A 24384-nucleotide genomic window follows, 5' to 3' on the forward strand; every position below is an offset into this window, starting at 1 on the left:
ACTGTTTACTGAACTGTGTGAGCACTTCACTGTTTTATGTATAGGCAGTGGTTTTCTCAGCTGGTTATGCACAGAGGGTAAGCAATTTTTGCCCTTATTTATTTATTTATTAATTATGCTGAGACAACTGGTTGAGAGAAAGCATTCTTGCCTTTGGCATCTGAAGGAAAGATCTCTATTTTTGTTTAGTGTGCTAAATAGGGTTGTTTTCTAGTAAGGGTTATATAATATGATTATGAAGGTATCTTGTCTTCCAGAGGGTTATAAATGTGATCTCTGGTCAGTGCTGAGAAACTCACACTTTTGACCTTTCTGTCTCTTTGGACCCATTACTTGTTGGACATAATGGTCTTATTAAAATTACTTAATTGTTCCAAAGAGATCATTTGTGCTTACTCCGTTATTGCCATTTGATGCTGCCTCTCTACACACTGCCAAAAGTCCATGGTATATTACATTTTTATTGTTATGTAAAGCAGCTGTAAAACAAACTGTGGTTGAGTAAGTGTATTTGAAATCTTTGCTATTGGCTACTGTATTTTTTCCCTTTATGTCTCTAACTCTTACATTTATAGTTTTGCCACCACAGAGAGCTAATGAAAAGCAAACATACAGACTGTTCAAAAAAAAAGGTAATGCTATGCACAGATTCACATTGCTTCCTTACTAATTATTCTGTTTCTCAGGATAAGAAAAGATAGGAAGCACATGCATTTCTGGGGTGTTTTTTGGTGGGAGGATTGGGGATTTTGTTTTTCCTTTACATTGCTTTTGCTGTTAAATTCCTCTGGTTTTGGGAGACTTCAGGAGTTGTAGACCTAGTGGGCATAGAGCAGACCAAGGAAGATGATAAATTTATGTGCAGTAAGACATTGATCTGGATGAGGGGAGGTCTGTTTAACTCCTCTTCTTTAGTACTTGCATGCCTGTGGGCAGTCAGGCCCACGTGTATCCTCAGCACACTCACAGGGCTATGAAAGGTGACTTCTCTTATGTTTCTCTTTACAAGTAGTACTGAAGAAAACAAGGGCTTAAATTATGCTATGTCTTTGATTCTTTCTGTATGTCTTTAAGTATGTAGTAGAACACCATGTGTCATCGGAGTAAAATTATGACATGGGTACATTTAAGGGTCTGACTTTCCACAAAAAGTACTCACTGAGATGGTGAGTCTCTTAATCATTCTTTGCCCTAGTGGGGAAAGTGTGTGAAACCAGCATAACAGCCATTGGGCAACCTCTCTCACCATTTCTCATCCATGCTGGTCACAGCTGCTAAGAATTTTTTTAATAGGTGGACTTTTTCTTAGTTTAAGCTGGTTTTCTGCTTTAATTGGAGCTTGCGCAGCTTAAATCTTGCTTTCTAGTCTTTTCAGAAATACACCTGAACTCAGTTGGCACTGAACCAGAGCTGCCTTCCCTCTGTAACCTGGCCTGGGGAGACATACCTACTTGGTGGGGGTCTGTTCTACATGGATTGAAGGAACAGAAACTATGAAGATTAAAAGATGCTCAGGAGGGGAGCATGTACTTGGCTTTTGCCAGCAGTTAAAAGTAAATCCCTTACAGTAAGGAAGACTCTAAATGGTGCCTCTCAATATGTGTTGTGCAGTAGTTGAATTGTTCAAGAAGACTGAACCACTACCAGACTTCAACTTTGAAATGATGAAGTAAATTTTAGCTTGATTTTTATTTTGCCCGCCATTTCACTTTGCAAATTTTGAGGTAATTCGTAGTAATTTGCACATTTTAAAACTGTTCAATGCTAGCTGGGACAACAGCTCTAGGGAACAGTGTTGAATCAGATCTGCTTTTTGTCAGCAGTGTATTTAAAGCATGTATGTGTGTGCAAACACATATTTTCCATTCACTTACCACAATGCCGTGGAAGTTTTGAGAAAGTAAAGAGTTGGGGTTTTTTTTCTTTATTTTTTCCCTCCTAAACGTGCAGAAGTAGCTGTGTGGAAAAGAATCACTGCAAGATCAAGTTTCCTTTTCTTCAGCATTTAATTTGACTTGTAGAAGTTGACAGAGTATGTGTTTTTATAAAAACTGCAAACATTGCATCACCCAGGAGAAGAAGCACACATAGAAAAATCTCTTAGGAGGGGTGTGCAAAGCAGACTCTAAGGGTAACACTGACTTGCCAGTTAATACCAGTGGGATAAAAGGTAAACATTTTCATGACAGAGAGGGATCAGTGCTGCCATAATGTATATTCTTGTTGGTTTTTTGTAGCAAAAAATGATAATGCAATTCTAGATCCTCTGTAATGGAATACCCTATGGGAGTATGTGTGATCACATCACTGAACAGAGTGAGTGCAGTTCTGGGGTTATAGAGGTTTTGTGTACTCCAATTTTACACATGAAATAGTGTCTGTATGGTCAGAGCTAGATATAACAGGACCATTAGCACACGAGTTTGTTTAAAGATGTATGACATTTTTAGAAAATTCAATCTGAATGTTGTTGCACTCAGTCAGGACATCTCATTTTGTGTATCACCCACATGGGTTTCCTTTCTGTATCTGGTCCTGTCATCAAGTAAGAACTAATTGTGCTCTTGTGCCCTGGGCTAATCATAGCTGACTAGTGGCTTTCTTCCAGTCTTTAGTGTTTTGACTTAGAGCAATGAACTTCCTAGCTGTAACAGAACACTTTATTTATTTATTATCTGTTTCACTGTTAAAAATACACCTAAAAAGAAATCTGATCTGAATTATATATATTGTCAACAAGAGTTTCTCTGCTCCAGAAATTTGTTTTCAAGTCCTCAAAGCTGGGCAATATAGGTGAGGCTTTTTCACGTGTATCAAACGTATGCTGATGAATCCAGTGTAAAGAACAAGGGTCCCATCATCCTCCAGAATGAATCATTGAAGTGTGTATTTTTCCTCAACTGCAGTGTTGTTTCCATTAAAATAAATAAGGAAAGTTGGAATTGGGTATAGTAAGACACAGTGCAGGCTGGTAGTGGTCTAAGAGCAGGCAACCTTTGTATTTAAGGATCAGTCCTATAGCTGAAGTAACATAAAAGCTCTATAATTTCTCTGAATTATCCTTTCCTATCCTGCAATAACTAAATCAAGCAAGATTTCCACGCAAGTTCTAATACCAATGTCATGAGTCTGCAATCTGGTGTGTTCCCTCTGAAATCTACTTCCACTAGCTTTTACAAATTCATTGCTTCTACATGGACATCCCTAGTTAATGAAGTGTTTTGGTTGAAGTCATGCTTTTGTTTGATGCAGCTTACACCCAGATAATGGTAGTTACACGCAAATACTGATGTACACTCTTCCTGAAAGTGCCCAGAAATGTCTTTGCAAAATGGTGCCATCGATCCCTTGTTAAGCTGTTCATCCATGACCATGATGATGGCACCTGAGAACTTGCTTATGCTCGCAAAGGAAGCTGCTACTGTTGACTAATTGCTTCTACAGTGAGATTTAAAATAGCATGCTGAGTATTTGTGATACCAGAGGTTTGGGTGATGTTACATATGAAGTTCTGTTCTTTTGCCTTTTTAATTGTCCCTCTCCCTCACTGGCATGTATGTCAGCCATACACACTCTATTTCATTTGGTTAGTTTGTGGTTCATTGGGGTGGTTTGTTTGGTTTAGCTCTTTCCCAAATATAGACATACCAGCATTGAGTAGGGGAGCATTTTTAATGCTTTTGGTATTTGATTTCTCATTTTCTGTCATAAACCTTTTGCCTAAAGTTCATAGGTTTGAATTTCTTTACTTCCTTGCTCCTCTTTCTCTGATTCTCTTAGTAGGTAGGTAAGTTTAGTCTGTAAGAACAGACATTTACTCTGTCTGGAAGAACACAATCAGGATGAAATACTTCAGTCATTTAACTGCTAACTTCATGCTGCACTGAATTCTAGTGTAAGAGAAAATAAATTAGAAACATCTGTTTTATTTTTCTCATAACAGAAGAACCAAGAGAGATGTTCTATTGAAATCAAAGATGGCAAATAGAAGAGCAATAAAAGGAAGGTATTATATGTGTATTTCACACATATAATTAGTCTCTGGAACGTACTGTCATAGGAGATTATTGAGGCCAAGAACATAACGGAATTTGAAATAGATTTGGGCAGGCATGTGGCTACCATCAGTGTTCAAAGTCAGTGTTATTCATTATGGTGATTTGGGAGCAGTACTAAACTCATGCTCCTAGGTTTAAGCAAGATACCTTGAGATGTTGTACCAGAAGAGCATCGTGGAGGGGTTTTTGGGGCTGGGGGAGAGTTGTTTGTTTCTTCCAATTAAACTTGCTTATGGACTAAAATCTGCTTTAATTCTGAGCGTTACATTGAAATCATTGTTCAGTCCTGGCTTGCACAAAGAGTGTTTTTCCCTCCTTGCACATACAGATGTGCACACCTGTCTTGTATCTCTTTGGGGACCAGAAATCCTCACCCCTTACTGATGTCATCCCTTTTCATGCTCCTTTTCCACATCCCCTTCCATATCAGGTCATCCCAGAAATTAATTTTATGCATCATGTCTGATCGGGTTGCAAGGGAATGCCTACGGAAGTGACCTACAAAGTGAGCAATAGAATCCAGGAACTTATAAATGATTAATACCTACACAGAGCAGAAGCCAGGGTGTTGATTAAACTTGAGTGTGCTGTAATGAGTGAAATCACTATATTTCTGTAAAGGAAGTGATGATGGTAGCAAGCTCTTTACCATGGCTTGCCTTTTTAATAAGTGGCACTTCAGGTTACAGAATTAATTCCACAGAGTGTAAAAATATCAGGAGTGAAGAAGGAAATATGTTAAAAGGCTAGACTATTATAGTTGACATTTGTGCCTGCAAATCTCAGCAGGACTTTAAACTACACAGTTTCTACATGTTGGGACTAGGGAGGAGAAATACCTTGATATGCTAAAGATTTAAAAAAAACAACACAACAAACCCCTCCAAAAAAACCCAAACCCAAAACCACATAACAGAAAAACCCAACACAAACCCACATCTGTAGATTCAGAGAGAAAAGAAAAAGGTTGTTGAGCAAAAACTAATAGAAACAGAAATACCTAGTCTTTGGTCAAAATATTCCTGGCCTCCAAATTCTCATATTGGGAGTGTAGGAAGGGTAACTTGAATTAATAATGTGGTTTTAAACAAAAGAACCTTAAAATTTTTCCTGCAGAGGAGTTCAGTTCTCTGTAAAGCTCTGTGCTTTCCTTATAAGGTTCTGCTCTTCTGTAATTGTCTATAAACTAGTGTCAGATTAATGACAGAAGCAAAGCTTGTTTCTTGTTTGAAGATGCCCAGCAGCAACATAACACACTTTTTGACTTTACTCTTCCATAAAAAATACAGTATTTTGTATTTTCATGGGATGCAGGTGCAACAAGGATGCTTTCAAAAGTGTTCTTTGCTGACAGTGGGAATTAGGAATGCCATAATTACTGGCAGGGCTAAGTGTGATGAGGCAGCCTCCCAATCCAAGTGCTCTGCAGTGATCTGGCTTTTGCAGTTGCTGCTGATTTTGTTGGGGGGATTGTGCTGGATTCCCAAGAGATTGCTGTGCCCTGCATTGCATATGAATTAGTTCTGTTGAACTTGATAGAATTTTGTCATTGACTCCAGCAAGCCCAGACTGATAGAGAAGTACTTGCTTTTAGAAAGAGGCTTAACAAATGTATGCTTACAGGATAGACCTTTAACAATGAGTGGTTTGCCACAAACTTTGAAGTAGGGAAAGAAACTTACTCTTTCCTGGCCTAGTGCTCACTAGAGGTATTGTCACCTATGGTGATAAGTTTTCCCATTTTGAAAAAAGGATCGTGTGAATGAGAAAAAAGCTAAATTCAAATACATACAGAGTAATGGCTCATCTATCAGCTTCTGTGGAATGCTATCCACTTTATCTAAAAGAGTGTATTGGAAGAGTAAGCAGATTTTGGAGAGGAAAGATGGAATTTATTTTAAAAAAGGAACTGGAGGAAGTTCTCATGTGAAGACACAAGTATTGCTTCCTTTAAAAAAAAAACCTGACAAACCAAACCCACAAATGTAGCATTTACAGAATCACAGAATATACTGAGTTGGAAGGGACCCACAAGGATCATCACGTCCGACTCCTGGCCCTGCAAAGTTCCATCCTCAAGGATGACACCATGTGCCCAACAATGTTTTCCAAACACTTCTTGAACCCTATCAGGCTTGGTGCTGTGACCTCTTCCCTGAGGAGCCTGAGCCTTTTTCCTCATTTTTTTAACCTCAAGAGAAAATAGAGAGGAACAGTTTTCCCCCTTCTAAGACAAGAACAAAGGCATATGGAATGAGATTAAAAGATAGTGAAACTTAATTTGTTCACTTTTTACAGAAAATAATGGGGCATGGGGGTCCCATGCTGTATTACATTACTGAAAGCAGGAATTAAGCAAGCCTCAAAAAGTCTCAAGCTTCTACGGGGGGCAAAATCAGACAGAATTACTGCAGCTGATTCATAATACTGATTTCAGAAGGGAAACATGGGTGCCTGGTATTGAGGCTCAAGCAGTGACCGCTGAGGGTGCTGTTATGGCAGAGGAAAACAGAAAACTTGGCAGAAACCTTCTGATGCCCATCTCTGACCCATTTGACACTGGAAGCCGGTGAGATACGAGGTGTTAAACTAGGTGGACTTCAGATCAGATCCAGCCTGATGGATCTATATTTCTTTTGATAAGCTAGTAGATAAAATTTGCACTTGACCTGTTATCAAAATCTTTGGAGTAATACTATCTCTAGTATACAAATGTGTGAACTGAGCTTTATTTTAACATTGTTCTATAGAAGGAAAAATGTGTTTAGAAAAAAACCATTTGTAAGTCAAGTTGTGAAAAGATTTGTGTTGTATGAAACACACACTCAAATATATATATGTGTGTGTATATATAAAAAACTCTATTAAGAGCGATTTCTAAAACTATTTTCTGTTATGTTTTTGTCAAATTAGTATGTCTCTCAGTGAATTGAGTCTTAAAGCACAAAACAAGGACTCACTTTGGTGTTTCACTTCAGTGCTTAAGGTTGACTTTACCTGATCAGATTTCAAGTTTGTAGTATCATTAACTCATGGCTTGAAAGTTCCATGTGTTTTGTGTATATTTATGTAGTGATTTAAAAAATCATGCTAATATTGGTTTGTTTGCTAATCTGTTAATGATACCATCATGAGGATGTCTTCTGATGGTTACAAACTCATCGGAGGAGAGTTATTTTCAGCTTTTTTACCTTAATTTGAAAAAAAGTTGGCTCATCATAACCTGTAGCTACATTTGATTAAAACCCCAATATATTTTTTTTTAAAATAGGATAATCACTTTTAATGATGGGAATGTCAGCTGCCTTTGGTAATTGTCTATTCTCACTAATTTTTTGAGAAGGCCTTTTGTGTGTACTCTAAGAGTTTTATTTACTGGCCTTTCTGAACTGAGGTCTTGACATAGAAACTTAAATGAAGCAATACCCGCTTATTATTTTATCTGGAAAGTTAAGGTGGGGTTATCTAGAGTGGATGAGAAATTTTCCAACATAGTATAAATAGTGTAAATATATTTACATTGTAAATGTATTGCTGTTTGAACATCTTTATTTCACTACAAGAAATACTTGAAATGCCTTTTAATAAGAAAAATCAAAGTGAATGAATCTGGGGTGACTGGAAACAAATCACTTTTGTTTGTGCTTAGAGAGATTTTCCCTACCTTCATACCTGAAAACCCTGCAATTTGTAGCTAGTGGGAGATTTATTTCTCTTATGTTGTTATGTATGGAAAATTGCATCAAGCATGAGTATTAAGGCTGGCAGTTCTTCCAGGTGTTTTGCCATACCACTGTGTGCTATTATGCTGTTTTCATATTTGTGCCTAATTAGAAGCAACGTGTTCAGTTAGTGTTCAGAAACTTAATAGTGTAATATTAGGAGCAAACTGCTCATCTATCTCTGTGTCAGTTCTGCAGTTTCCTTGGCATTATGGAAATGGTTATAGCATAACAAAAGCAAGGCTCAGCTCTCAAAACATACGCCTGATCTTGTCACTCTTGCTTCAAAGTATAACTTGCAACAATACTGAGGTTAAAAGGTTAGAAAATGTATGCTGTTCTCTGTCTCTAAGACACTTGCATGTTTCTGTGAGGTGTGCTCTCCTCCTGCCTGTACAATAGAAAACCTCTTGCTAGAACTATTATAATTCAATTTTACCACCATCCAATGAAGAAATGTGTATTTTAGACCCTTTTTTGTACATTTCTTGGATTGCACCAGAAGTTTGTGAGGAAAATGTCTTTCTTTTTTAATGACTAGAAAAGCCTCCATGGCAACATACATGAAGTATTATTTAACATGAGTGATTTCAGATAATATAAGTATGAATTTAGCATGATTTTCTTTTTCTTCATGGCACCAAAAGTTTAAATTTAGTTTAAAATAAGGATATCAATGATCAGCTCAAGAAGCAAATTCCTAAGCCATGTGGGACCAGGAGTGATGTTGAGGATGCCTGAATTTCTTGTGCTCCCTAGCAATTCCCTGTTCCCTGTCTGCTGTTGTTCTCTGTCAGCAGAATTTAACTGTCCCACATGGGAGCTGTCTTTCAGCATATTAAATTGTTGCTGGGTTATCTCTCTTTGGTGGAAATCGGGGAGGAGAAGACACCAAGTGTTGGCTTGTGTGAATGTAACATGTTTTTCATAAAAGGTCTGACATAATGCCCTACCTTGAAACTATTATTGCTTGTCACTTCATTGCTTCATTGTCATTAATGTTTCCTTACATTTGGGACATTTGGACATTTCCAAATAAAAGGGTCATGAAGTAAAGGTATTGGGAAGTTTGAAATTCATCTACGAATTTTTTTTGCAACACATGGTGAAGTTGCTTAATATCGATTGCCAAATAGGGTTCTGAAGAAAAAAAGATAATTTGTGAAGGTCTATATGTGTTCTTCAAGTTGAGGCATGCAAGTTGGCCACAAAACTGGATGCATCATTTAAGAGCACTGTTTAGTCCTCTTGTGGCTCCTAATGGGGATTAAATTTAATGTTCCTAATACTTTGAAAACAAAAAAATAAACAAAAGTTTGAAAAGTTACTGCAGGCACCTGTTTAGGCTATCCTTTATGCATGTGAATCTGCTGTAGAAAAATCAAAGTTCTATTTTTCTTACTAAATCTCTTGATAGGTTTTTGGGGGTTTTTGGAAATTTTTTCTCTCTAACCAGCTTTGAAATATTTGTATCTACTACAGTAAATGTCAGCTAGCTATTGTAACTGGCTCGTGTTATTAATGGGAACAACTTGCAGTGGTATATAAACAATTTTTAGTGGCTGCTATGTAGTTGGCTGGCAGCTGTGCTGTATTACAGTGTAGGTAATCTTGTTTTACTTAAAGCAAACTCATCTTAGATTTCTGTTTCTAGTCTGTGCATGCCAGAGTTTCAAAACTCAAAGACAGTGTTTTCAAATTACTTTACTTTCTGCCAGGTAATTTTGATAGTTTAGAACTGTGAAAATCAGGAAAAATTTTCTCTGTGGGTAGTACAGCATAATTGAGAATATTTTGTTGTTGTTTTGAGAAGAGTAACCAAATTTTGAGCTGTTATTTGCTGGTTTGTGTAGTTTTGCTGTTAGCATCCACAGTGAAATAGGTTCATTCAAATGCAGTGATCTTGATTTATTTAGTGAGTGGCAAGGAAAGGAGGTTTAATCTAGGCAAAGGAGAAGGGGAAGACATTGAGGTTAGACTCTTTTTTCTTTCTATCTTTCATGTATCTTTATGATATGTCCTTCACGACATACTGTATTTTGTTCCTCAACATAATGTTATCAGTATCAGCATTGGTATGCTGATGGGAAGGGGTATAAAGATGTGAAGCCAAGATAATGGGATGGCCTGTTTCCCTGGTTAAGTGATGTTGACTCTACTTATCATACATCTGGTGGGAAGGGGACTCTTTGTTGACTGGCTGATGGATTGTTCTAATTTGTAACATGTTTTTTAGGGTGAATAGATTGGTGGATAGGTAGATGATGGGACAGCTTAGGAGCCTGTGGTACAGGAGAAAATTTTTTTCCCTTAGGTTATGTTCTCTTGAAAACTTAGAAATTGCATATAAACTAGTAATCTTAAAATACTACTTCATCTGTTCCTAGTACAGACTTTAGGCAGAATTCCTCCATTCAGTGCAAGAGAGATGGTAGTGTATCTCTAGTCTGGAAAGGTATTGACTCCTCTCTTTCAAGTAGCCCTTTTCCTCCCCATGGAAGTAAGAAAGTTAGCTCAAGGAGGCAGTTGGGTGAAGCCTCAAGAACCTTGTCTTTATCAGTGTGAGGAAGCTCAAGAGTCTTGTTTGCTTTCAATTTTCAGCATACCAGAGGTACCTTGCCAGCTGTTACATAGCATCTTTAACTTTCCAGGGCTGTTTTTTTCAAGTTGGTTTGTAGCTGACATTGTCCTTTCAATTTAATTTATTTAGGGTATGCATTTCTTGATCTACAGAATTATAATGAAATCTATAGGGCAAAAGCATGATAAAGTCCAAAATAAACAGTCCACTATGTTAGCTTGGTGGCTTATGAAATAGGTGAGATTCTCTATTTCTTTTTTCCTTGACAGGGCAAGCAAATTGTGAAGAGACAGAAGTGTCCAGATCATGTGGGTTCAAATTGATTACTTTTACAATTGGTGTACTACGGGGCTCCTAAATATTTATGATGTACTGGGGAGTTTTATCTGCTTAGTGAGATCACCTTCCATATTCTCAGACTGGTGAGAACAGCACAGAAGATGGGCATGATAGACAGAAACACAGCTGTAGGTCCCAGCTTGATTCTGGAATGGCAGGTTAATTGTGGTAGATTTCTATTTTCCGTAATGGATGAAGCACAGTATTTAGGAAAGAGCCCTGTTATCACTCGGTGTAGCACCTCTGGAGCTTATGGAGGGGAAGGGGATATTCTTGAACTGTTTAGCTGGCAGGGGGGGTAGTTTCCTTTCCATGTATGAGGAACCTACTATATCCCAGTCTGTGCCAGAAGGAAGTAGATTTGCTTTCTTTTCAGGAATATACCACATTTGAGATTAGTGAAACAAGCTTTCATATTTATCAGTAGTATTGATTGTCTTTTATTTGTCTTTAATTATAGGTCTGTCAATTTGATTCTAGGCAACCAGTTTAGGGTATGCTTGCTTTATGCAGCCATTAAAGTTGCAGGAATAAATAGGTTCACTAGTTATATTTCTACACCAATTTCCGAAAACCTGTTGGAATATGAAGACATCCCCTAAAAATGATGTAGTTGCAGAAATAGTGCATTTGTGAAACTGCCTGGTTTTGCTTACCAATTGTAAATTACATATCTGTGCTATAAATACATAAATAATTTGGAAATGAGGTCTGATAATGTGTAATAATTTCTGTCTCCATGTTGGTAATTGATAGTCAACAGACAAATGGCAGGAAGGAAACTGATTTAAAAATAACATGAGGTTATGTTGGCAGACCTCAGATTCTCCCATCACATTTCTTGTCATTTTAAATGAGAAATTGCTTATTGTTAGGTGGGTCAGATTCTGTGTTACTCTTTCCCAATTTGTTTTATTGTTTCTTATATCGAGTGTTATTTAATGGGATGTGTAAGGTCACATGTAAGTTGGGACATTTTAATTTATTTAATTTTTGTTCACAGCCTCAAACTAAATATATGAGGAGAAAACAAAAAGATTTGCATACAATGAAAATAATTTCATTCATTACTTAGTTTGGCATTTTCTGTATTTCTGCACTGTACATACTAAAGTCTTAGACTTAGAGAAACAGCCTTTCTGCAGTCATGTTTGACACTGAAAATGTTCCTACATGTATGTAGTGGGACAAACTTCCAGTACTTTGCATAGAGAAGGCTACAAAGAAGCCACTGGAAAGAAAAACTGAAACCCTTGAGAACTGAGCAGGCTGGATTTACTTTCAATTTTGGAACCAATGCTAAATGGATTAATTTCTCTTGAACCTTTTTATAAGGACTTGCTCCTAAATTGGAGTGATTATTGTTAAACTAAATAGAGCTGCAGCACACTCCTGAGAATATCACAAGTCTCTTCCTGACCTCCCTGAGGTCAAAACTGAGATTTTATTTTAAATCTTTGGAGCCTGGTTTAAAAATCAGACTCTGTCTGCAGTGCAATTGTGTAAGAGGGTTGGCCTTTTCACCAGGTGGCTTAGTAGTAACTTCTCAGTAATCTTTTTCAGAGACTGAAATATTTCAGGTAAAAGTCCTAAACTTGCAAGTACCCCATGGCATTTCTGTTCCTATTGTAATAGAAAAAGAATGAGATCTTGGCTGTGGTAACTCTTGGTTGTTGTGTGATCTTATTGCCAAGTATTTTTTATATAAATTGGAAATGTAATCATTTCTTTTTTTATATTCCCACAAAGAAATCCCTGTGATCAGTTTTCCTTGAAGTCCCATAAATCCCTGCATTACACCTTATCAGCTCCATTATCAGAGCTATTTAGTTATTTAGTTCCTTTTTTAACCTAGTAAGAAAGTAATTCACTGCACCATTTATCCTCCAGTTTAAGCTTTGTGCAATTGTTCAAACCTTCCTAATTTTACATTAGGCTGATACTTAAGGGAAAAGCTTTCCCAGGTGTTAAAACAGAAATTTTGTGTATGAAATGCAGAGAAGAATGATATTATCTCTAACTCTGTTGGAAATGTGGTGGGATTTTTAAGGCACTTATGCTCAAGCAATAATATTGTGACTGCATTTTAAATTGAAGACAGAAAACACAATACATTCAATGACTTACAAAAATAATAATATTTACAGCTTTGTACTGGAAAACCATATTCCTGAATATGAACTAGAAGGAGAATGAAGTTCTATTTTCAAAACTTTGTATTTGGGTTGCTGTAGCAATATTATGTTCCATCTTTGCTCACTTACCTCTCTACCTCCCTTGCTCCTTTATTATGTTTTAATTAAAGCTGGCTGCAGCTTTTTCTATTGCTGTCTTTTCCCTCTCATTGAGGGAAAAGATAGCAAGAGAAAAAGTTTTCCTGCTCATTGAGCCTGCAGGAATTTCACCTGATAATATCAATCCATCATTTTTATGTTAACACAGAGGAGCAGCTTGGTTGTGTGTAATGACAGTGGGCAAAAATTGCTGCTGATTCACACAGGCACGTGGTAATTCACTAAGTTACCTTTAATTTACGACAGTTGCCCAGGAGTGTTTTCTTGTGTTGTGATTATTTTTTTTCCTTTATTTTCCTTTAATTTCCATTCTTTGACTTAAAAATGAGAGGCATCTCACTTTTAAACTACTTTGCCGAAAAAATAGTAATTAAATGGATGGCCCCGGGTATCCTTTTAATTGCTTCTGTTTTGTCTATTTGGATTTCTTCCTAATAACTGTGTAATGTTTTAATGCTTATTTTATAATTGAAAAACCTTTGTAAATTGTGTACACAGGGCTTTGGATTGTATTGTAGCAGGCTTGGCATAGTGGGGTCCTGCCTATGAATGGAGTGTCTCAATGCTATAGTAATCAGAATAATAATAATAATAATGATAGATTTTGGTTGCTAAAGCATGTGCAGAAGGTGACAATTTATTTCTAAAATTAGAACTGTACATTAATATGGAGGTTTTGAAGTGAAGTTTGGGCCAAAGGATTAGCTGCATTTTGTTTTGTGGGTTTTCACTCTGTCCTTCAACACACCTATTTTAAGACAGCTTGCTTAAAGATCTGTAGGGCAAAATTTCTTCGAATGGAGATTTGGTGTTTGTTTTCAATGGCTAAGATGGATGAGCTGTCCTGCTTCTTTGTAAAGGTGGCACTGCCTCCCCCAGTGATCCAGTATTTCTGGGGTGCTTTTCCAATCTCTCCACTGGATTCAGCTTAACAAAATAAGTGAGCAAGTTCAAGGGTGGCCCCACCCAGTGGGCTATGAGAAAAGAAAGTGTATTTGCCCCGAGGTCAGGAGTGGGGTGGGTTCCTCAGAAAAATCAAGGTGCAACAGAACTCCATGTGAGAATGATGTGTTACCTGCCTGGCAGCCAAAACTTCTGATGTGTTCTAGGCTTACATGTTTGGAGAAGAAAATACGGGGAAAAAAAAAGGGAGTGGGGAAAGAAAAGGGATTTCTAACAGTCAGCTGTTTCCTAAAGCTGCCTAGTAAGTCCATAACTAAGATGCACTTCCATGTTCAGCCATTAACTGTTTCTTACTAGAAAACAAAGCAACAGCAAAAAAAAAAATGTTGCTGTCAGTTTGTAATGTGAAGTTTTACTTTAGAGATCATTAGATTCTCTGCCACCTTGAAACTCCCATGTGGCATTAGTATGTTGTTTGCTTTCTGATTTGAGCTATGTCCCTTGGAAAAGGTCATGTCTGCAGTGTTTTTAGAATTTATGTTTATTTTCCCCAAGTGTGCAACTTCAAAACAGCTTAGCTACTAGCATCAGACTCTTCATGTTTAGGGCAAAATAGCCTCAAAAATAGCACCTAGGGATATGGAGTAGTTGGTGTATGAGTTCATGGGCTTGTTACTTGCAATTTTACCTGAAATATATTGCAGGTTTTCATTAGGTGTTATTTTGTTCATTGTACCAGGGAATTGCCCTTCTTCTCATCATGCTGACAGATAGCAGTCTGTGGCACTTCTAAACTACTCTGCTAAATTAGTTAGCTTTTAAAAGGAATATGTGCTGCTTTGGTATATCAGGGTATTAACCTAGTGTCTGTAGCATCAGCTATTTTGATTCATCTCTGCAGTGATCTGCTATTGTGCCTTCTGTATCTCAAAGAAGAGAAATTAAATTATTTGCTAGTCTGAATTTTCTCTAAAGGGAGCACTTACATTGTCATTGGTCAACTCCTAGAAAGGACCAGGTAGTTTCTAAATGAACTAGCATGTTTACACAAACAATGGAGTCTTACTGAGTCATTCTCCTGGAAAGTACCATCACTGTGTTCCCAGGGATTTTCATACATTAGCTATATGTGGTGAACGCCAAGAAGTCCTGCCTTCCCTTGTGGCATAGGCATATTTTGAGTGATTTGTCCAGGATGCCAGGGCAGAGGAGGAAGCTGAGTTTGTGTGTGCAAAATATCAGGGTAGTATCCTGTATTGCAGACCTGTGGTGGAGGTTATATCTGGCAAGCTTCATACAAAAAAGCCACAGGCTGGGTGTTTTTGCAGACTTTCTGTCATTTCAGCTTTTTCCAGTTGTGGAAGAGTGTGTGTGTGTGTGTGTGTGTGTGTGTGTGTCTTCTCCATGAGCACTGAATCTCTGAGACAGAGTTCTGTGTTTACAGTTGCTCAGTACTGCAAGGCATTTGCAGCTAATTTGTCTAGGCATGGTTCTGCTCCCCAGCCTCTGCTCCAGGCATTTCTAATTTACCTGTTGGATTTTTAAGTTGGGAAAGAAAATGGCGCCTAAAGAGAAGCAGAGCAAGATCAGGTTTTTCCAAAGCAGCTCAATGCTGGTTAGGACTTGGCCCTTGCAGGACTTCGAGCTTGGTCTCACTTGTGCTCTTTTTCTCTGTCTTGGGTTTACCAGGAGGTAATGCCTTGCATTTTCCTGCTTCTAGACTTGGAAAATTAGATATTCCTTGAACAGTACCTTGGCTCTGGGAGGTTTCCCAAGGAGTGTTTTTGTCATAACATCAATCTGGGGGATAAGCTAGCATCATTGGGAACAATCAGGATCAGTTGTTACAGTAAGTGCAGTGCATCTTCACAGAATATATCACTGTTTTTCCAAGAGAGATCTCAGTTGCACTGAAGTGTAACACATGCTGCTTGATAGAATAATAATGGGTTGGGATCTTTTCAGTTTTCTTTTGGAGTCATTTTTCACTCTGTATTGCTGGTCTTTTATTCATTTCTTTCTTTGCAAGTGAAGAGGTTGTGGGCTGCTGAGTTAATACAGAAAGTTGTTGCTCACGTACTCTCATCTTGCAGTGGAAACAATTTCTATTTAATTGGTTAAAATTGTCTTCCTAGTGGTCATATGTTGGACAGCTTTAAAGCATTGCATTAGTAGATCTAGACACTTAATTTCAACAGTGGTGACACATATCAGCCAAGGTGACAGCTGTGCCAATGAGCCCTATGTCCATGCATCAGTGAATTTCTTTTTGAAGCACATAATTGCAAGGATTTTAAACAAAGAATGTAATCTTTAGCCTTTGATAGTTTCCACATCTCCACCAATAGTTAATGCCGCTGTTCTTACGCTGTGGTCAAGTATTGTCGCTTTTCTATTATTCACTAGGTCTTCATGAGCTGTTTGATATTACTAATCCTAAGTTAAATCTAAGAGTATCATTCTTGAAGCTGACTTGCATCATCCTCTTTCAGTCTTCCTTTTATAAGAAATCAATGTTAATGTCTAAAAGTTGGACATGCACAGCTATTTTACGCTGTTAATTGAATTATGAAAAGCTTAAAAGGAAAGCTTAGCACATCATTGTTAAAGCCTACTGATGTCTTACAAAGATGGTGCACTCTTAATATGGCAGTATATTACTTGTGTGCAGTGATAGCTCTAATTGGAAACCTAATAGGATGCAAGAGATTTCTAAGACTATTACTAATGATAATATATTTTTTAAGTCTGTGGGAGTTTTTTATTGACAGTCCCTTGGGCTGAAGCTGGAAATAAAATGCAAAATGTTGAAATATTTCTCATTGGCTCAGAGGGCTGTATTCAGTGCTAATGGCACATCACATTTTTTCAGTGCTGAAGTGCTCTCCGTTGGCAGTTGTGGCGATATAAATTCCAACAGTAAGTCGGTGCTAACGAAGTTCAAGTACCTGTTCCCGTTGGGTAGCTCCACCTTCAGGGGAGGGAGGGAGGGACGGAGGGGAAGATGATTGCCAGCCAACTTGCAGTAATGACAGTGTGTCAGTAGGTTGCTAACAGGTACATAAAGAGGTGATTCCTTGGAGCGGTGGCTAAGGGTGCCCCAGAGAGTCCTTTTCGGTAAGTTTGCACAGTTAAGTTGGTGTCTTTCCAGAGCCAGAGCTTCCCTCGAAATACAACACTTTTCCAGTTTAATGCACAAGTGGTAGCTGGAGAGTACTGAGTGCCCAAATATATGGACCTGTATAGGACCGGGACAAGTCATAAAGGTGGAGTGGGATGCCAGGAGTGTTCAGGATGGAATGGCTTTTACTTTAATTTAATACTGATCTTGAGCTGTGTGAGGTCTTGTGTTCTGGAGAGAAAAATCTTTCCCTTGTGGCTGGTGCTTCATTTGCAGAGAATCTGTCTGCTGCTTTCCTTTCCCTAGAAGCATGCTTTTAATCATAACTTCACCACTGTTGAATTATCTAGCACCAACATATTGTGAAATTTTATTATTAGGTTAATCTGGAAAAAAAAAGTTAGGTTTGATAACAGAGTTAATTCCCTTTCTCTCTCCTGATTCCCCTGCTGTCAAGATGTTCACCAGTACTGGGAAGAGCAGGGGAAAAAAAGTCTCTGATCACTGTTGGCAATTTATGTTCTTGCAATTGTATTTCTGTTTGTAACATTGTTATTAACACTTAGTGATCACTCTGGTTTCCTGCATGTTAATCAAATGCACATTGTCATGTGTATATTGAATTTATTGTATTGCCTTCCCTCTCAAGTAATACTGCTCTGTGATTATTATAATATGAAAAGAGCCTGGTTTTTACCTTCTGTCTTAGAGGAGCCTCGTTAAAAGAAGGAAGAAAGAAGAGCAAGGCTAGTTTTCATTGTATTAGGAACGTTAAGATCCATCCCCTTCAGAACAAGGGGAGAAGAGATGTCTGAAACCATGGTACATCCATGATGGAAAAAGCTGTGTCAGCATCTCCCATTGTGCAAATGCTTTTCCAGCTCTGGCATCTTACAAACAAAACACTACCATTGCAGTACAGAAGGGAAGAGCCAGCAAAGGAGTCCTACACAATTAATGCCTTTATAGGTTGAGCTGTGCTTAGAAATACTCAGTGACATATGGCACACTACCGAGTACAAGTGTCTGAAGATATCAGTAAAACTAATTTTACCAAGCAGACATTTGATCTTTGCAACACCTTTAGTTTGTACTGCTTATAGTGACATGCTGGCAGGTTAGGCAGAATCTCAAATAAGCAAGAGCTAATTTGAGAAAGTGCTGTTTTAATTTGGCACAGTGATTTTGATTCCCACTAAAAAACGTAGTTCCACAATGCAAGCAATATCAACAGGATAAGATCATGTGCAGTAAAATGATAAAAGTGTAGAAAATTTTGACATTTCAGAGCATCATCATTTGGCTTCCTTCAGTTATACTATGAGCCTTTGTTTAACAATAATGCAGGATATATTTTAATTTTAAAGAACACACAAGATTCATAAAATGAACATAAATCCTTAATTTGTTTAGTATGGTCTTTAATATGGTACAGTTTTATTAAGACAGAGATGAGCCATTTCTGAAATACAGTAGGAAATTGTTCTTTGAAACTTAGCCCTTGTATTGTATTGACAGTGTAGTATGTTTAGGAGTAGTTCTGGGCAATGCTGCTCTTGTAACTATCAAGAGAGAGAAAATGGAAACCATACCCCACCTCTGGTTTCTCAGCTTTGCTAAACAGTCTGGAACACTGATAAGTTCAGGTAAGACTTCTGAGTGTTTGAAAGCATTCAGTCTTCTTTTAATCCCTGTCCCTACTTCAGGTGGTGTATGAAGAGTAACACTGAAATATTTCTTCTATATCATACTTGAAAAATGTAAGAAGTTGTATTTATTTTCGCTGTGATAGTATTTTTAAATTATTTTGGTTTTTTATCTCTTAGTGCTGGCCCCAAAGGTGATAACATCTATGAATGGAGATCTACCATTCTAGGACCTCCAGGTTCAGTCTATGAGGGAGGTGTTTTCTTCCTTGACATCACATTTACCCCAGAATATCCCTTCAAGCCTCCAAAGGTAAGAGACCTGTAGCTAACATCTTGAACATTAATAGTTTGCAGTGTAAATGGAACACAGCCCATCTGAAATCCACTCTTCTTAAGAACAAACTTAAGCTAATTTTAGACGTTACAGGAGCTTCTATGAGCTAATGTTAACAACTTTTCCAGTCCTCTTGATAATTATCCTAGAGCTTGACTTCTTTCTTCCTGCTTCTGTTTATAAGTCCTAAGCATTTAGTGCAAGCATTAGGACAGGACTGAGAAACTGAAAAGTAAATAAACTTGAGAAGAGGAGAAATGCTACAAATACTTATTTCTCAAACAAGTCAGGTACTGTAAGCCTGAGTTACATGTGTTTTGGCCACCAAAGTAGTATTTAATTTTCCAGTTTTGTTGTACACTTGTGTTGTTCACCTATTTGTACAGTAACAAACTTTCTGTAGGTGTGTTATATTTGTGAAGCTCTTACATTCCAGTGTTGTTGTGTTCCAGTGTTCTAAGGCAAATACCAGTGCAAGTGAACATTATCTGGTGATTCCAATATGTGGCCACAGGAAAAGTGTTGGGTTACAGGAGGTGCTTGTGCATACACTTGGTGTTTGTCTTGTATCTGAAAGCATTTATGTGCATGTTTAACTTTCTACTTAAAAGTTGTTTGATGAGATAAATGCCAGTGACTACACATCTTTCAGACTTTGGTCTAGTCTGCAGCAGAAAGGACCTCTTCAGGCCATCATCCATCTCAACAGAGCAATGCCAATTACTTACACAAGACAAATTAATACAAGCTTGCCAAATTAAGGAAACTGTTTGCCTGTTCTTGCTCACATAACTTCAGGATTTCGGGTAGAAGATCCTTAAATTCTACCTCTAAGATAGGGCTACAATTCACAAACAGCATGTTCTGCCTTAGGACATCTCTAGTGCTTTTCTTCTGACATCTGTCCATCTCTTTTTGGAAATTCTCTGGCACTCTCAGGCGGTTCTCATGTCAGAATTTAATTCAGTTTGGAGTAGTTTGTTTGTTTGTTTTTGGTTTGGATTTTTTGTTTAATTTGCTGAATAATTTGTTGTCCAACCAACAGTATGCAATTTATTATGTTGTGAGCCCAGTAAGCATTTAAAGAGGGATCTTTTGCTTTTCCATGTGTGCTTTGTTAAACCTTTGCTTTCTGTGCTACAGGTCAGAAGCATTTATCAGCCCAGGCTTGTTCATCATAGAATAGTTTGGGTTGGAAGCAGCCTTAAAGATCATCTAGTTCCAACCTCCTTACTGTGGGAAGACATACCTTCCACTAGACCATGTTGCTGAAAGCTCTATCCAACATGGCCTTGAACCTTTCCAGGGATAGAGCATCCACAACTTTTCTGAGCAACCTGTTTTAGTGCCTCACCATTCTCACAATAAGGGATTTCCTCCTAATATCGCATCTAAATTAACCCTTTTTCATTTTAAGGCCATGACTCCTTGTCTGTGCCCTTGTAGAAAGTCCCTCTCCGGCTCTCCTGTGGGCCACTTTAGGTATTGAAAGGCTACTCTAAAGTCTCTCTAGAACCTTCTCTTCTTCAGGCTGAACAAGCCCAACTCTTTCAACCTCTCTTCACCTGTTTTCAAGGTGCTCCAGCCTTTTGATTGTCTTGATGGCCCTCTTCTGGACTCACTCCAACAGGTCCATTTCCTTCTCATGTTGGGGCCTCCAGAGATGGATGCCACACTTCAGATGGGGTCTCACAAGTGCTCGTGATTGCCAGACACAGGTACAAGGACCTTGCACATGGGCTCATTGAACTTCATGAGTTCACAGGCCCACCTCTCTCTGTTCCTCCTAGGCTGCCTGTCCTTGCCTCCACTTTCTGTACAGTTCCTTTGTGTATTTGAGTTTGTCCAGGATCTTCTTGTTCATCCATGGAGGCTCCTTCCTCTTCTCTGACAGATAGATCCCATCAGTGCCCAGCAGACCAGGTTTCCCAAGGCAAGTCCCATGGTCTAAGTAGCCAAACTGGCTGTGGCACCAGTCCATAACCATTTGTTGGTTTGCTAGATTTCACTAGCTCTGTTGAACCCTTTCCCTTTGACCAGGAGGATTGATGAAAAAAACTATCCATGCTCCAGAGTCCGTCCTTGTCCCTCCCAGGACTGCCTTATTTGACTTTAGTGCCTTTTCTGATAGGATGGGTGTTTCCAATCTCAGAGCAGCAAAGTGGTTCTGTGGGGACACCTCAGTCTTTGGGGGAAGTCTCTTCATGCAGGTCCTTGCCATGGCAAGCTTCCATTCTTCTGCGTTATTGGCCCTCCTCCCTTCCCTGTGTGCTGGTGGGAGTTTCTGGCTCTTTGGCCATAGGATGTGGGGCCAGTGCAGTTTGGAACCAGCTGTCTTAACTCCTCCTCAGCAGCCCTGATGCCACACATGCTTCTCACTGCCTCCTACAGCTCAGCCAGCTGCTGCAGGACGTTTCCACCTGGGCAGCACCTTTTGCAGGCGCTTGCTGTCGCCAGGAGAAGGCCTGGACCTGCCTGCAGTCAATCCACTAGCAGCTCTCCTTTAGCAGCTTCATTGGTAGAAGGACTGCCATGTGCGGTATGTGCAATGCCACCGGTTGCACCCTTGCTTAGTGTGTCCCACCGTGCTGCTTCAAGGATCAAGTAGCATCCCTTGCAAGACCATGCTGTAAGTGCCAGAGCTGCTGAGACAGCCCTGTGTGCCAAGTTCCCCCATGCAGAACCAAATAAACAGTTAGCTTTCAGCTCAGCTGCTTTGCTCCATGCTTCTGATGAGATCGCTTGTTTGCTTGATCTAAACCTCACCAATGAAAGAGGGTGGGTTGAAGCACCAAACAGATAGGTACCACTTGCTGAGTCCTTAAAAGGTGAGTTTAGTTGTGATTCACTGTATCGGAGCAGTTTCATTTAAATGGAGTTTGTTATCTAGCAAAGTCCAAGTCAGTTTACAAACCACATGTAGGCATGGAAGTAAAATATGTGTAACTTCAGTCTCATTGAGATGATATAATAGAACACACTTTTTCTACTTGGACACTTGAGGTTGAAATGAAGAACCATCCTTTGAGACCCAAAGCTGCTCCTGTATTAAAATCTACACTGGCGTTAATCAGTGGGGATGTGGAAAATATGATTATCATATCGCTCCTGCTTTATTCCTGCTATTTTGTTGATTTCAGACTGTCCAGCTACTTGCAGTAGAGAGTAAATACTGTCTGGGGATCATGTTTAAGTGGTAGGCTAATATAATTACAGTAGCCTTCCTGTAAGTGCCTTTTAGGGCAAGAAATAAAGAAACAGCTAACAAAGACAAAACCCGGTGTACATCACTTTGATGATAAGCACTCTCAGAACAGTAGAGTCATATTAAAATAGAGTAGAATGTCATTTTAAAAGCCTTGATCTCTGAAAAGATGAAGCTCTGTAAGGAAAAAGGACTTGCAAGCCTTGAATCTTCCTTGGTAAGCCCTGTAAGACCAGTGGGAGAAAACCTCTGTGAGTCTCTGGTAACTCCTGTGAGGACAGTTCCTGCCATGGTGGGCTGCCAATGATGAAGTGCCTGTAGTTGAACACATTTCATAACCTGAAACTAAAATGCCATTAAAGGATTTACTTTCTTAAATAAAATTAGGTGAAAATGGTCATCCTGGCAAGCTTCCAAGCCATTAGGAATATGTGTGAGCGAGGGTGTTGAGGCATAAACACTGACAAATGCAGTGTGGTTGATGAGCATCTTAGAGATGTGTGATGAAGGATATACAGGTGCAGCCTTTGAGGACTGGGTCTAGCTCCAGCTGAGGGCTTGATTCAGTGTGTTGGAGCAAATGTGCTTGGAGAGGATTTTCCTGTAGGAGAGCCAAAAGACTGTGCTACAAGTGATATTTAGATTCCTGTGAGGATATTAAGAGGGGCTGCACTACTGTGCTTGAGGTTGAAGAAATGAAAGATCTTAAAATTTGACTTGGAAATGCGTTGCATGGTACAAGGAACTTCAGTGGGAGAAGTCTCATACAGGGACAGATACTCTCTTTCATGGAGTTCTTTTGCTTTTAATTGAGCATTCTACACAACACCTTGAAAATGTTAGTGTTAATCTGTTCTCTGCTTTTTAAGTTTTCTCATTTTGTGTTGTATTCTGGTTTTGCCTGTGTTTCAGATAGCAAATGAGTCAGGCACGTGCTAGGTGTGCCTGGATTTAGGAGAATCCAGTAAAGAAGTAAAATTAGACTTTAAGACTTCAGTATTCGTACTATTACAATGGACATTTTCCCAAGAGTTACATTAAAGTTGGGTTTGATTTCATTTACTGAGGTGAAAACAGTAGCTTGTGTTGACCTGGGGTGTGTGCTTTGATCATTTGTATTAATAACCTCTAACCACTTCCTTCCACCCACTCCTATTCTGCTGCTTGTGTAAATTAACCTCTGCTATCACTTCAGGGTAAGGTTGAGATTAGCTTCTTTTATGTCTTTTCAAAAGCTGTGCTTAACTCCATGTAGTTACTGCATTAATGTAATCTCAGGTGGGACATTTCCAAAGGATTGTTCAGTTACACTATATTTTTCTGCTATTCCACATGCTGTTCTCTTCACTACCTTCCAAGTAACTCAGTTTCTTTTGATTTTGGTCTGAATGTACTCGGTTGAGTGAGGGGTTTTTTCAAAAACTCTTAAGGGTGTAATGAGCATTTACTTCAAATATTTTTGTTTGTTTTAAAGTGAGCCTCCAGTTTCTCCCTCTTCCAGTTCCATTTGCTTTCCCTGCACTGCTGGCTTTTGTGCCATCAGCTGAAATTGTAAATGGCAAACAGCTGGACTTTGCGTGCCTAACACCATCCTAGTTCTGAGTTGCTGCTAAAATGAAAACAAATTTAGATTCTTTTTCCACAGTGCTTGGTAGAGTTCCTCTAACAGGAGAAAACTGCTTTCAGTGCCATAGATATATCCCTTAAGGATTGTATCTTAAGGTGTGTTAAGGAACCAGACTGTTCTGTGAGTATATGGGAGTCTTCTTTCATTTTCACTTTCCCCTCCTTCATGAAAAATAACTTAAAAGTAAATCTTACTCTTAAAAGCAAACAGCATTCATGCTTTGTTATCAGTTATTAGTCAACTGGACTGAGAGACTGTCTACAGAGTATTTAGCTTTTGTGCTGAGAATCACGATTAACAACTTTGTCTTTACAAATTAGAATTGTCGACCTATGTTAATTTGGTCCTTGTTGTATCAGCTTGGAAATACTCCATGCTTCCCCTTCTGGAGGTGTTCAAACTGTCAAAATGGTTACCTCGCTTACAGTTAGAGACCTTCTTGGAAGGAGCCCAGAGGTGCAGGTCAAACACAGAGATACTGGGCAGCAGCAGGGCTGGGCTGAGGGCTGCTCAGGAACCCGAGGCAGAGCTGTTGCCAGCAGCTGCCAATG

General features: G+C 38.8%; 1 protein-coding gene across 5 annotated transcripts in view; it reads left to right on the plus strand.

Annotated features, from left to right (window-relative positions):
* Positions 1-24384, plus strand: part of UBE2E1 (ubiquitin conjugating enzyme E2 E1) — a 45368-nt gene that overhangs the window by 17560 nt on the left and 3424 nt on the right. For all 5 annotated transcript variants that reach the window (XM_064704629.1, XM_064704630.1, XM_064704631.1 and 2 more), the window contains exon 4: positions 18845-18977. In XM_064704629.1, coding sequence (XP_064560699.1) covers positions 18845-18977 — 133 coding nt within the window. The remainder of the gene's footprint in view (positions 1-18844; positions 18978-24384) is intronic.

The sequence above is a fragment of the Zonotrichia leucophrys genome, chromosome 2 (genome assembly GCF_028769735.1).
Source record: "Zonotrichia leucophrys gambelii isolate GWCS_2022_RI chromosome 2, RI_Zleu_2.0, whole genome shotgun sequence".
Taxonomy (NCBI): Eukaryota; Metazoa; Chordata; class Aves; order Passeriformes; family Passerellidae; genus Zonotrichia; species Zonotrichia leucophrys.